Source organism: Carlito syrichta, unplaced genomic scaffold, assembly GCF_000164805.1.
Source record: "Carlito syrichta isolate Samal-C Ts95f unplaced genomic scaffold, Tarsius_syrichta-2.0.1 Scaffold113598, whole genome shotgun sequence".
Classification (NCBI taxonomy): domain Eukaryota; kingdom Metazoa; phylum Chordata; class Mammalia; order Primates; family Tarsiidae; genus Carlito; species Carlito syrichta.
The window spans coordinates 233455-245730 of record NW_007057694.1 but is presented as its reverse complement, the minus strand read 5'-3'; the positions used below and the strand labels follow the sequence as shown (position 1 = coordinate 245730).

At 51.1% G+C, this 12276-nt stretch overlaps 1 protein-coding gene across 1 annotated transcript in view; it reads left to right on the top strand.

Annotated features, from left to right (window-relative positions):
• The window catches only part of TMEM229B (transmembrane protein 229B), a 15630-nt gene that overhangs the window by 2439 nt on the left and 915 nt on the right, over positions 1-12276 (top strand). The window contains exon 2 of the mRNA XM_008071944.2: positions 6803-6838. Coding sequence (XP_008070135.2) covers positions 6803-6838 — 36 coding nt within the window. The remainder of the gene's footprint in view (positions 1-6802; positions 6839-12276) is intronic.

Here is a 12276-nt window from a genome sequence, read left to right as displayed (position 1 = left end):
CCCATCCCACAAGTGTTATTAGGTATTATTGCCAGCCACAGGTTATCATCATAGCAGTGAAAAAGACAATGCCCTGCCTTCATAAAACTTTCATTCTACTTATGGAGAGACAGATCAGAAATAAGCAGTAAAATATCAGAAAGTGCTATGAAGAAAATAAAATGGGATGATATGAGTGACCGAAGGCCATTTTGGACCTGGGAACCAGAGCCTGTCTCTGAGAGCTAACAGCTGAGACCTGAATGATAACAGAGAGGCAGCTGTGTGAAGGTCTGGGAAGAGCATTCCAGGCAACGCCCTGGATGGCAGCCTGTGGTCCCTCTTGCAGGCTGCCCTTTGCTTCCCGAGTGCCGGGAACCTCTGTGCCAGGACTGACTCCATTCCCCAAGCCCACTAGCCCTGCTGTGTTCCTGCTGGGGTTTGCTTCATGTCAGAGGCCCCTAAAGTCCTCCAAATGTGGACTGGTTGTTCTGACAGCCTGGCTGTTGTTCCCTGAGCAGCCTGCACACTGGCCACTGCTCTTAGCTGGTGTTCCCGTGACAGGGCTGGGCCATCTGCAATCTCCAGGAGCACTGGGGCGGGCTGCCAGTCAGGAGGCTCTGGGTAATGTGTGTCCTGGTAAGAGGCCTGTAAGTGGTGCACACCTTGAGAACTGAGGCTCAGCTTTGACCTTGGAAGACCTTAATGTAGATTCTGCCAGAATGTGGCCTGAAGAACAGGCTGGAGCCTTCGGCAGCTCAGACACCCCACGTGAGCTCTGCTGATGGTCCTCCTTGGCGCTCACAACCTTCTTGCATCTTGTTGTCTCTCCACATAGCATCACGGCCTTCTAGAAGCAGAAACTTAGAAATTGATAGTGCCCTTGGAGGAGCCTGGAACCAGGTCTCGGGGCAGTGCAGCATGCTGATTAGGATTGAAGACTCTGGAGCTAGACTTATGGAATTGAGTCGCAGCCTTGCATTTTTCTTTTCTTTTTTTGTAGAGATGGGGTCTTGCTCTGTTGCTCAGGCTGGGCTCTAGCTCCTCAAGCAGTTCTTCCACCTCTGCCTCCCAAAGTGCTGGGATTACAAGTGTGAACCACTGCGCCTGGCCCCATCCTTGCCTTTTTAATTTTATTTTATTTTGACTAGGAGTCTCACTTTGTTGCTCAGGCTGGAATGCAGTGTACGCAAACGGCCATCGCACCCTTGGCCCTCTGGGCTCAGATGGCCCTTCCACCTCAGTCTCCCAAGTAGCTGGAACTACAGGTGCATGCCACCATGCCCAGGTAATTTTTTTATTTATTGTAGAGTCGAGGTCTCTCCAAGTAGCCCAAGCTGGTCTTGAACCCCTGAACCCCTGGACTCAGGCAATCCTTTCACCTCCTCCTCCCAAAGTGTTAGGATTACAGACGTGAGCCACTGCACCCAGCCAGCCTTGCCTTTTATAGCTGTAAGAAAGTAGGTTCTTTTTGCCTCACTTTTCCCATCTGTAAAATGGGCTTGAGGATTATCTAAGTTAATGCATGGAAATACTGAGAAGAGAGCCTGGCTATTGTTATTATTATTATTACTGTGACTTGGGAGGTGGAAGGAGAAGCCCCTCAAGGCCAGCAGTATCACCTATCTTGGGGGCCTCTCCTAAGGATGCCCACAGCAAGAGGGTGGAATTCTGTGGAGTCCAAGCCAGCCGGTGGCCACAGGCGGTTCCCTCCCCTGGCTTCCTTTCTGGCCCTGGGCCAGCCCTGCTTTCCTCTTGCTGATATGCTGACCATGGGGGAAGGCAGGGCCATTTCCAACCTTGCGTCTGACCCCATATATAAGAGTGACTGCCCTCCCCCTTCTGGCACCACTAGACAGCACAGAGCCTCCCAGGGGACTTGACACCAGGTCGCTGACGCTATCCCCCACTGCCCCCCACTGCTGTGCCCTCAGGGGCATCCCAGAAGGGCTGCAGGTCATGATGTGGGTGCCCAGAGATGGGTACTGAGCTTAGGACATGGTGGGGTGGCCACATGGGAGGGGAATCCTGGCTTTCTTTTTTTAGAGAGGAGGTCTCACCAAGTTGCCCAGGCTGGCCATGAACCCCTGCTTGGACAATCCTCTCGCCTCGACCTCCCAAAGTGCTGGGATTACAGCCGTGAGCCACTGTACCTGGCCAGCATCCTGACTTTCTAGGGAGATGCTTCACTGGACAGAGATTTCCAGCATTACTGTGTTGTGGTTCCTTAGCTTCCTGGAACAAGATGGGCACTTCAGAAAAAACCAAGGGTCGCTGTTCCTTCTGGCTTTGCTACCTGCCTGTCTTAGATTTTCCTGCAGTTACTTCACTCCTCTCAGCTGCTGGCCCTACCACCCGCTGGCCCTGCCACTCTGTGGCCTAGCTTACAGGCTCAGGTGGGATAGTCCTAGGGAGCAAGCCTCTGAAAGCCCGCTCCTTCTCTCCATCACCCACTCCCTTGGGAGGCAGTTCCCTGCCCAGACAAGTCGCCTGAGCTCTGTCTTTCTGTGTTCCCGGCCTTTCGCCAGCTACGAGGACTCTTGTGTTTAAGTGCTCCCCAAAACCTGCTTGTTAAGACATCTGCTGCTCTCCAGACTCTTTCCTCATGCTTCCAGTTGTGCCCACGCACTGCTCCTTACTTCACCCTGATTTTTGCTCCCGGGCTACCCTGTCTTTGTGTCGCAGACCTCAGGATAGTTTTGTTTGTCACTGGGAGAAAGAGGCCGACATCCACTGAGCTGCTGGCTCTTCCTGCTTCGGGCTTTGATCCTAGGGCTGAGCAAGGAGGTACTGGAAGGGGCCCAGGGGCTCAGGGGCCAGGTTAGAGGGAGGCCAGGGCAGGGAACAGGGGTTTGTTGGACCCAGCAGAGACTGAGTGAGCCTGTCCTAGCTCAGAGTTGAAGCATACCTCCTGTGATAACTAGAAGTGGGTTTGGGGACCCAGCGCGGTGGCTCATTCCTGTAATCCCAGCACTTTGGGAAGCTGAGGTGGGAGGATTGCTTGAGCCTAGGAGTTCGAGATCAGCCTGGGCAACATAGCAAGACTGCTTCTATATTAAAAAATAAATAAATAACTAGCCGGTCATGGTGGCGTATGTCTATAATCCCAGCTATTCAGGGGGCTGAGGCAGAAGGGTTGCCTGAACCTAGGAAGTTGAGGCTGCGGTGGGTCATATCGTACTATCTACTACAGCCTGGGTGACAAGACTGAGACCCTTACTCAAAACAAAAACAGCAGGTTTGGGGAGTGCATTCTGGAAACACCCCCAAGCCACTGTCCGGCCTCTAGTCAGCATCTTCTGCCATGCTGAGCTGCCAGCCCAGCCAATGACACTCTCCCCTTCCTCTGTCTTCACCCATCTTCTGTCCCCAGCCAGGTCTTTTGTTTCCCCTCTTCATCTTTTGTGGACTGGCTATGTTCCAACACCACCCTCAAGCAGCGTACAACCTTGCCCAGTGAACTTCCCTCCTTCTGCCCAAGGGTTTCTCACCGCCCAGAAATGGAATCTGGGCCTTGGGCACACCTTGTTCTCTCTCCCTCACCCTCTCTCCCATCTGGTGGTTTGTCCTCTCACCCTTGGTTTCTCTCTCCTTTTGACAGCTCCTCCTTCCATCTTGCTTCTGCTCATAGGGTTTTGGGGTTCAGTTTTTCCAGTTACTGGGGTGGGGTGGGACTGGAGCCTCTGATTTGTTACCACCTGGGAAACCATTCTTGGTCATCCCAGAGAGGTCAGAGGCAAGAAGAGCAAGGTTCAAGGTCAGTATCACAGCTGGGTGCCGTGGCTCACACCTGTAATTCCAGCACTTTTCTGGATGCCAGGAGTTTGAGCCTAAACTCTACAAATTTTCTAAAAAACAAAATAACTGCCCTCCAGTCTGGGCGACAGAGTGAGACTCCAACTCAAACAACAACAACAATAACAACAACAAATAATAGAAATAAAATTGGCCAGGCACGGTGGCTCACACCTGTAATCCCAGCACTTTGGGAGGCCGAGGTGGGAGAATCGCTTGAGTCCAGGAGTTCGAGATCAGCCTAGGCAACATAGCCAGACCTCTTCTCTACAAAAAAATCTGAAAAATAAGCCAGGCATGTGTGGTGGCACACGCCTGTAGTCCCAGCTACTCAGGAGGCTGAGGCAGGAGGATCACCTGAGACCTGGAGGTCGAAGCTTCAGAGAGTCGTGATCATGCCACTGCACTCCAACCTGGGGGACAGAATAAGACCCTAACTCAAAAATAAATAAATAAAATAAAACAGATAAAGTCAGCATCAAGGTAGGGGCTGACCCAAGTGATGAGACCCATACAGTCATATGTGGCCTCTGCAAGGGAGCAGCTGAATGGGGAACACCTGTCCCAAGACCAGGCCCCCAGGAGCCAGTTGGGGTGTGTACAGGTCAGGTGCGCAGACCTAAGTTCAGAGGAGCCCGAGTCAGGGCAGGAGACCAAGTGGTCTCCAGAGCCCATACCTGTGCCCATGTCGTCCTGCCCCAGAGCCCAGTCCCTCAGCATGTTTCCTGGAGCCTGGCCTGTTCTCACCTTACCTGGGGCGGGGGGCGGGGGCAGTACAGTAAAAGATGGGGGTTTAAGAGGCTGTGCCCCTTCATCCTAACCTCTTTTCAAGCCTGCCCTTCTGAGGGCTGGTTCTGGACCCTTCGCCTGGAATTAATCCTTCTGTAGCTATGGGGAAGCAGGAAGCTCACAGTCACCACCTAGGCCACTTGTGGGAGTTTTTTTTCCCCTGAGGGCTCTTTGTAGGATTGTTTTCATAAGGCTGCTTGGCTCACTGGCTTGGTGCTCAGGGTGGGGGCAGGGACCTCACCTGCTTGGCAGGTAGGGCAGCCCAGAGGTTGTCAAGGGCAGGGGCAGTGTGACTTGCTTTGGGCAGGAGGTAGCTCAAAGCAGCCTAGCTCTGTGCCAGAATCCACAGTGCCCTTTCTGGAGCATTTGCAGGATTCCGATCAGTGTGTCACCTACCTTGTTCATCCTCACAATCAACTTCTGTGGTCATGATTCTATAATCCTCTACCTATAAGGAAACTGAGGCACAGAGCCATCAGGTTTCATGCCTTAGACCCCACAGGTGAGCGTATCTGCCAGGATTCCAGGCAGTGAGCCCTGGGGCCCTGATCGTCACCAGCTCACCACGTTCACACCCAGAAGCCCGGTGTGTGGTTAGGAAGGGTCAGGAGGGAAGGACTTGCACCCATTTTGCAAGGCCTCACCACTCCTCAGGTTCCTTTGGCGCTTTTATGGAACATCTTCTATAGACAAAGTACAAAGAGAATTAATACATATTCACTCACAAGCACTTATTTTTTTTGGAGTCTCACTCTGTCGCCCAGGCTAGAGTGCAGTGGCACACTCACAGCCACCCCAGCGTCAACCTGCTGGGCTCCAGTGATCCTTCCGCCTCAACCTTCCAAGTAGCCGGAACTAGAGGCGTGTGCTACCATGCCTGGCTAATTTTTTATTTATTGTACAGACAAGGTCTCGCCAAGTTGCCCGGGCTGGTCTCAAACCCACGGGCTCAGACGATCCACTTGCCTCGGCCTCCCAAAGCGCTGGGATTACAGGTTGAGCCACTGAGCCCAGCCTCACAAGCACTTTTAAGATGAAGTTTTATTTTTTATAAAAGATATACATGCTTGTTAGGAAGAAAATCTTACAGTATGAAGAGAAATATAAGGAAAAAAATCACATATCACCATTCAGAGAGGACTGTTGCTAAGCTTTTTGTATACTTACACGCATGTATGCCAGTGCAAAATCAGTCATGTTAAATACTAAGTTTTATATCCCGCTTATCTCTATTTTGTTTGAGTCAGGGTTTCACTCTGTTACCCAGACTGGAGAGCAGTGGTACCATCACGGCTTTGAATAGGATCCACACAGCCATCGAAGGAAGGAGCAGGTTCTATAGGTGTAGAACACAGTACAGAGGTATGGGCTTGACCTTCTGGACTCAGGCGATCCTTCTGCCTCAGCCTCCTGAGAAGCTGGGACTATGGGCATGTGCTACCATGTCCAGCTAATTTTTTTTTTATTTGTATAGAGAGAAGTTTCACTATGTTGCCCAAGCTGTTCTCAAACTCCTGGGCTCACTCAAGTGATCCTCTCCCCTTGGCTTCCCAAAGTGCCGAAGTACAGGCTTGAGCCATTGCGCTGGGCCTCTGCTTTTCTCTCTTAACAAGCCTTCCTCAGAGTGCTGTCCTGCAGAGATGTGAAGGTGAGGAGATGGGCAGACAGGGCGGCAGTCAGCTCTAGGGTCAGGTGTTTAAGAAAGTCCTCAAGAGGGGGAACGGGTCTTGGAGGAGGACTGTGGGCTCATGGGCTGGAGGGGGGGGCACAAGGCAGCAGGTGGGAAGGGCATCCCAATTCCAAAAACAGTGATGCAGACAGAGACCCAGAGAATAGGATCAGAGGCAGAGAAGGACCGAGAGGGCCTCTGCCAGCCAGCCCGGGGCCCAGCTTTACTCTGTAGATTTTCAAGATTCATTCATGGGCTTTAAGTCGAGAGAAACATCAGATATGTGTCTTGGAAAAATTGCTCTTCTGACACTCTCTTTTTTTTTTTTGGATTGGAAAATATAGTTTATTTGAAAAGTAAATTAGAAAGAGAGATTGATTCACCTCCCCAAGTTAGAAGAGGGGCCAAAGCTTAGGAAACATGGCAATGGCCATAGCTCAAAGAGCGCATGGCCACACCAGAGTCTAGTCAGGCAATGGCCTTTTTCTTTTTCTTTTTTCTTTTTGAGTTGGAGTCTCATTCTGTTGCTCAGGCTGGAGTGTAGTGGCATGCTGCTCACGACCACAGCAGCCTCGGCCTGCTGGGCTCAGGCAATCCTTTCACCTCAGCCTCCCAAAGTGCTGGGATTACAGGCGTGAGCCACCACGCCCAGCTGCCTTCTGACACTCTTTCATCTTGTGATGAGTGAATTGGAAGGAGCAAGACAAAGATGGGAAACTTTTGGGGCCATCCAGGTGAGGTGTGATAAGGGCTGAGCCAGAGTAACAGCAATGAGGAGAGGAAAGAGGAGGGTGGGATGGAGTCCAAAGATAGTTAAGTGGCAGAGGCTGGATGTAGTAGCTCATGCCTGTAACCCCAGCACTTTGGGAGGCTGAGGTGGGAGGATCTCTTGAGGCTAGGAGTTGGAGACTAGTCTGGGCATCACAGTGAGATGGGGTTTTTTAAAATGTGTTTTAATTAATTTGGCATGGTATCACCTGTAGTCCCAGCTATTCAGGAGGCTGAGGCAGGGGGATATCTTGAGCCCAGGAGGTTTTGACTGCAGTGAGCTATGATCATACTACTATACATTCTGGGGACAGAGTGAGACCCTGTCGTAAATCAAAAGAAGTAGAAGGGGCAGAAGTCAGTGGCTGACTTGGTGGCTTAGCCATGTGACTTGCCCTAGCCAATGGGATGTCGGTGGGCATGCCTTAACCAGAGCCTTGGACCACACTTGTGCAGCTGGGCTTCTCGCCTTTGTGCCTCTGCTCTCATCATGAGAAGAATGTGTCCGGACTAGTCCACTGGGCCCAGGAGAAGGCTGAGAGACAGGGGCAGTGGAGCTGCACGCCTCAGCCAAGCATCAAACAGAGCCTAGAGGACTCACAGTCTCAAGGCCAGCCAGGATCTGCCAACACAGACACGTGAGCTGCCAGAGCCAATGGTGACTGAGTCAGCTGCTGATGATTTGTTGATGGTCTGGGGTGATTTGTCATGTGGCAATTGCTAATGCACTAAGATATGTCTTTATCCTTGTATCCAACGCTTATTGCTGGTGCTATGCTAAGTACCAGGGACACAGTGGTGAACCAGACAAACCAGGTTCAACCCTCAGGGGGTATGGAAGAGGAAGCTACAGTGACCCCAGGACCTTTGGCTTCTAACTGGGTGCATAGCAGTGCCACTAATCAGAATGAGGTCTCGGGAGAGAGACAGGCTTGCAGGGAAACAATGGAAAGCGGTTTGGGGTGCCCATGGGGCATTTAGGTGGAGGTATCCAGGACGCATTTAGGTGGAGGTATCCAGGAGCTACAGGTGCAGGACACAGAAGAAAGAGGGCTGACTGAGGACTGCATGTTCTCAATATCATATAGCAGAAAATAATCTGTACCAAAAAGGGAGGGAGGGAGGGAGGGAAGGGGAGAGAGAGAGGCAGAGCAAGTGCTGTGGAAATTCAGAGGAGGAAGAGAGGACTTGTGGCTGGGGGGATGAAAGACTTTGTTCTGAAGTTACCTTCCAGCTGGGTTTGCAACTGTGGAAGTGAGAGGAGGAAGTCACACCAAACAGAATGAATAGGATCTGAAAAGGCATGGGGGTAATACAGGGACAGCTGGATTGTGAGAATAAGTAGAATGGGATGAGGTCATGAAGAGGCTTGAGTGCCAGGCCAAGGATGCTGTAGTGTTTCAGTAGAAAGTGAGGAGCTAGTGAGTGCTTGTGAGCAGGAGAGTGACATTAGATGCACATGTCCAAGAGATGGGCAGTATTATGCAGTGGGATGAGGTTTGAAGTAAAAAACAAGAGACATTGATTCTAGTGTCAGCTCTTCTACTTACTGGTCCTGGGACATAGGGCAAATGGTGTTTCCTCTCTAAATCCCAACCTTCTTACCACCCCCAAAAGGGAGTAAAGCTATCTGAGCTTCGCATGCATCTTAATTACGGAAGAACCAGCGACAAAATGTGAGTGAAAGTGCTTGGAAGAGCACAGGGCATCGCACAGGGGTGGGCAGGTGTCATGGTGACCAGGCCTGCTTTAGCTGAAGGGTGGGTGTGCTGCAGGAGGCATCTTGGTAGTTCTGTCTCTTCTCCCTCCTCAAAGAGGAACTGAGGAGCTGTCAAGCCAGTGTCCACTGGCAGCTGGCAGAGCTGGGCTTCATGTTCTCAAGCCCTCCCTTCCCATGCTTGACGTAGTCCTGAGCTCTCCCACGCCACCCTCCCCATGAACAGGGTGTGTCACGTAGCAAGTGTCTGCTCAGAAGAGGCCTGTGCCAGGGCCGCAAAGCACACGACTGTACAACAGTTGCTGCCTCAAGGAGTTCCCAGGCTGGTTGGATCACAAGGGCACATACCTCAAAAGGTCAGTCGGTGGCTCAGCCTATAATCCCAACACTTGGGGAGGCTGAGGCGAGTGGATTGCCTGAGCCCGTAGGTTCCAGACCAGCCTGGGCAACTTGGCCAGACCTCATCTCTGCAATAAATAAAAAAATTGGTGGAGCATAGTAGCATGCACCTGTGGTTCTGGACACTTGGAAGGCTGAGGAGGAAGGGTCACCAGAGCCCAGCAGGTCAACACTGGGGTGGCTGTGAGCATGCCACTGCACTCCAGCCTGGGTGACAAAGTGAGACTCCAACTCAAAAACAAACAAACAAACAAACAAACGAGGCAGAGTCTCCCTCTGTTGCCCTGGCTGGAGGGCAGTGGTATAATCGTAGCTCACTGCAACCTCAAACTCCTGGGCTCAAACATCCTCCCAACTTAGCCCCCTCAAGTAGCTAGAACTACAGGCACATATCATGTCCAGAAAATTTTTAAAAATTTTTGTAGAGTCTGGGTCTCACTATGTTATTGTTGTCCTCAAGGGATCCTCCTGCCTTGGCCTCCCAAAGTGCCAGGATTGCATGTGTAAGCCATTGTGCCCTGCCTGAGTGATATTTGGCAAAAGGACCAATTGAGTGGTACAGACAGCTGCTGTGGTTGGTAAGGAGGATGCAGGGAGGCCAGACCTTGAAGACTAGTAGGGTTTAAAAGATAAAAGGAGGTTGGACACTACGGCTCATGCCTGTGACCTCAGCACTTTGGAAGGCCAAGAAGGCTTTTGAGCCCAGGAGTTCGAGACCTGCCCAGGCAACAAAGTGAAACCTTGTCTCTACAAAAAAAATCAAAAAATTATCCGGGAGTGGTGGCGTGTGTCTCTAGTCCCAGCTACTCAGGAGGCAGAGATAGGAGGATCACCTGAGACCAGGGTGTCAAGGCTATGGTGAGCTACTGCACTCCAGCCTGTGCGACAGAGTAAGACTCTGACCCATAAAAAATAAATGTAAAAAAGAGACAAGGAGGAGGGGAATTAGAAGAAGAGGGGAGAATGCTTTCCTCTGTCAGTTCATTGGTTTCCCCTCAACACTGAAACCAAACACCGAAACCCCATTTAACGTAGCAAAGACAAATGTGACCACAATGAGATACCACTTCATACCCATTAGGAAGGCCATTATAAAAACAAAACAGAAAATAACAAGCATGGGTGAGGATGTGGGGAAATGGGAACCCTTGTGCATCACTGATGGGAATGTAAAGTGGTTCAGCTGCTGTGGAAAAAGCCTGGTGGTTCCTCGAAAAGTTAACTATAGAATCCCCACACATTCCAGTGTTTTTGCTTCTTGGTATGCACCCAAAAGGATTGAAGGCAGGGACTCGGACAGACATTTGTACACCCCTACTCACAGCAGCCTGATTCACAGTAACCAAAAGGGGGAAGCAACCCAGATGTCCATCAACTGCTGAATGCATAAACTACCTGAGGTATACAAACAATGGAATATTATTCAGCCCGAAAAAGGGAAGAAATTCTCACACAGGCTACAACACACATGAACCTGAAAGACATTATACTCAGTGAAATAGCCAGGCACAAAAGGGCCGTATTTGGATGATTCCACTTATGAGGCACCTAGAGCAAAGTCATAGAGGCAGCAGAAAGGGGGTTGCCAGGGGCTGGGGGGAGAGGAAGATGGGGGATTTGTGTTTTATGAATACTGTTAGAGTTCTAGCTTGGGATGATGAAAAAGTTCTCCCGGAGATGGATGGTGGTGATGGTTACAACACTGTAAATGTGCTTAATACCACTGAATTGTACAGTTCATTGGTTAAAATGGTACACACACACACAAAGACAAATGTGGACAGGTTGCTCAGAAAGCTCTCAGAGGCCGGGTGTGGTGGCTCAAGCCTGTAATCCCAGCACTTTGGGAGGCCAAGGTGAGAGGATTGCCTAAGCCCACAGTTGGAGAACAGCCTGGGCAACTTGGTGAGACGTTATCTCTACAATAAATCAAAAAATTAGTTGGGCGTGGTAGCATGCACTTGTAGTTCCCGATACTTGGAAGGCTGCGGCAGAAGGATCACCGGAGCCCAGCATGTCAACGCTGGCATGGCCATAAGCATGCCACTGCACTCCAGCCTGGGTGACAGAGTGAGACTCCTACTCAAAAAAAAAAAAAAAAAAATAGAAAGCTCTCAGAATTATTAGTGACATAGAAGCTGGAGAAGAGGAGAAGAGTTGGCATCCCCAGTAGATGAGCCTGGTGAGAAATCAGCTAGGAGCCTAGAAATGGGAGTGGCCACTGGGCCAGGACAGCCAACTCTTCAACTGACCACAAATAATCCAGAAGAGTTAGAGGGAGTGTAGTGGACACCTCCCTTTAAAACTGGGAGCCAGGCTCGGTGGCTCAGCCTGTAATCCGCGCCTTTGGGAGGCGAGGTGAGTGTATTGCCTGAGCCCACAGGTTTGAGACCCGCCTGGGCAGGCGAGACCTCATCTCTACAATAAATCAAAAAATCAGCCGGGTGTGGTAGCGCGTGCCTGTAGTTCCAGCTACTTGGAAGTCTGAGTGGAAGGATCGCTGGAGCCCAGCAGGTCGAGGCTGCGGTGGCTGGGAGTGGCCACTGCACTCCAGTCTGGGTGACACAGTGAGACTCCAACTCAAAAAAAAAACTGGGTAGAATTGCAGAGAAAGCCAGAGGGCAGAGTTGCTTGTTTTCTTCATTTATCCTAGCCCACTTGGCTAGGGTCAGGATCAGGGAATGCAATAATGAACATGGGGGCTGGCCATAGTGGTCTCCCCTGTAATCCCAGCACTTTGGGGAGGCCAAGACGGGAGGATTGCTCGAGGCCAGGAGTTAGAGCAGCCTGGGCAACACAGCAACACCCCATTTCTACAGAAAAAAAAATTTTGTAATTAGCCAGGTGCAGATGGCATGTGCCTGTGGTCCTAGCTACTTGAGAAGCTGAGGCAGGAGGATGTCTTGAGCCCTGGAGTTGGAGGCTGCCAGCCATGATCCTGCCACTGCACTCTAGCCTGGGAGACGGAACAAGACCACATCTGTCTGTTAACAAAACTAAAAAACCCAACGTGGAATAAGATCAGGAATATGGTGGGAAACCACAGAGGAAGGGAAGCCTGCAGTCCCCTCCGGCCTGAGTGGTTGGTGGGAGACAGCAGTGACCCCCCACCCGCTCCTCCCCGCCCACCCCGTTCTGTGTCCAGCATGTCCCCGCCCCC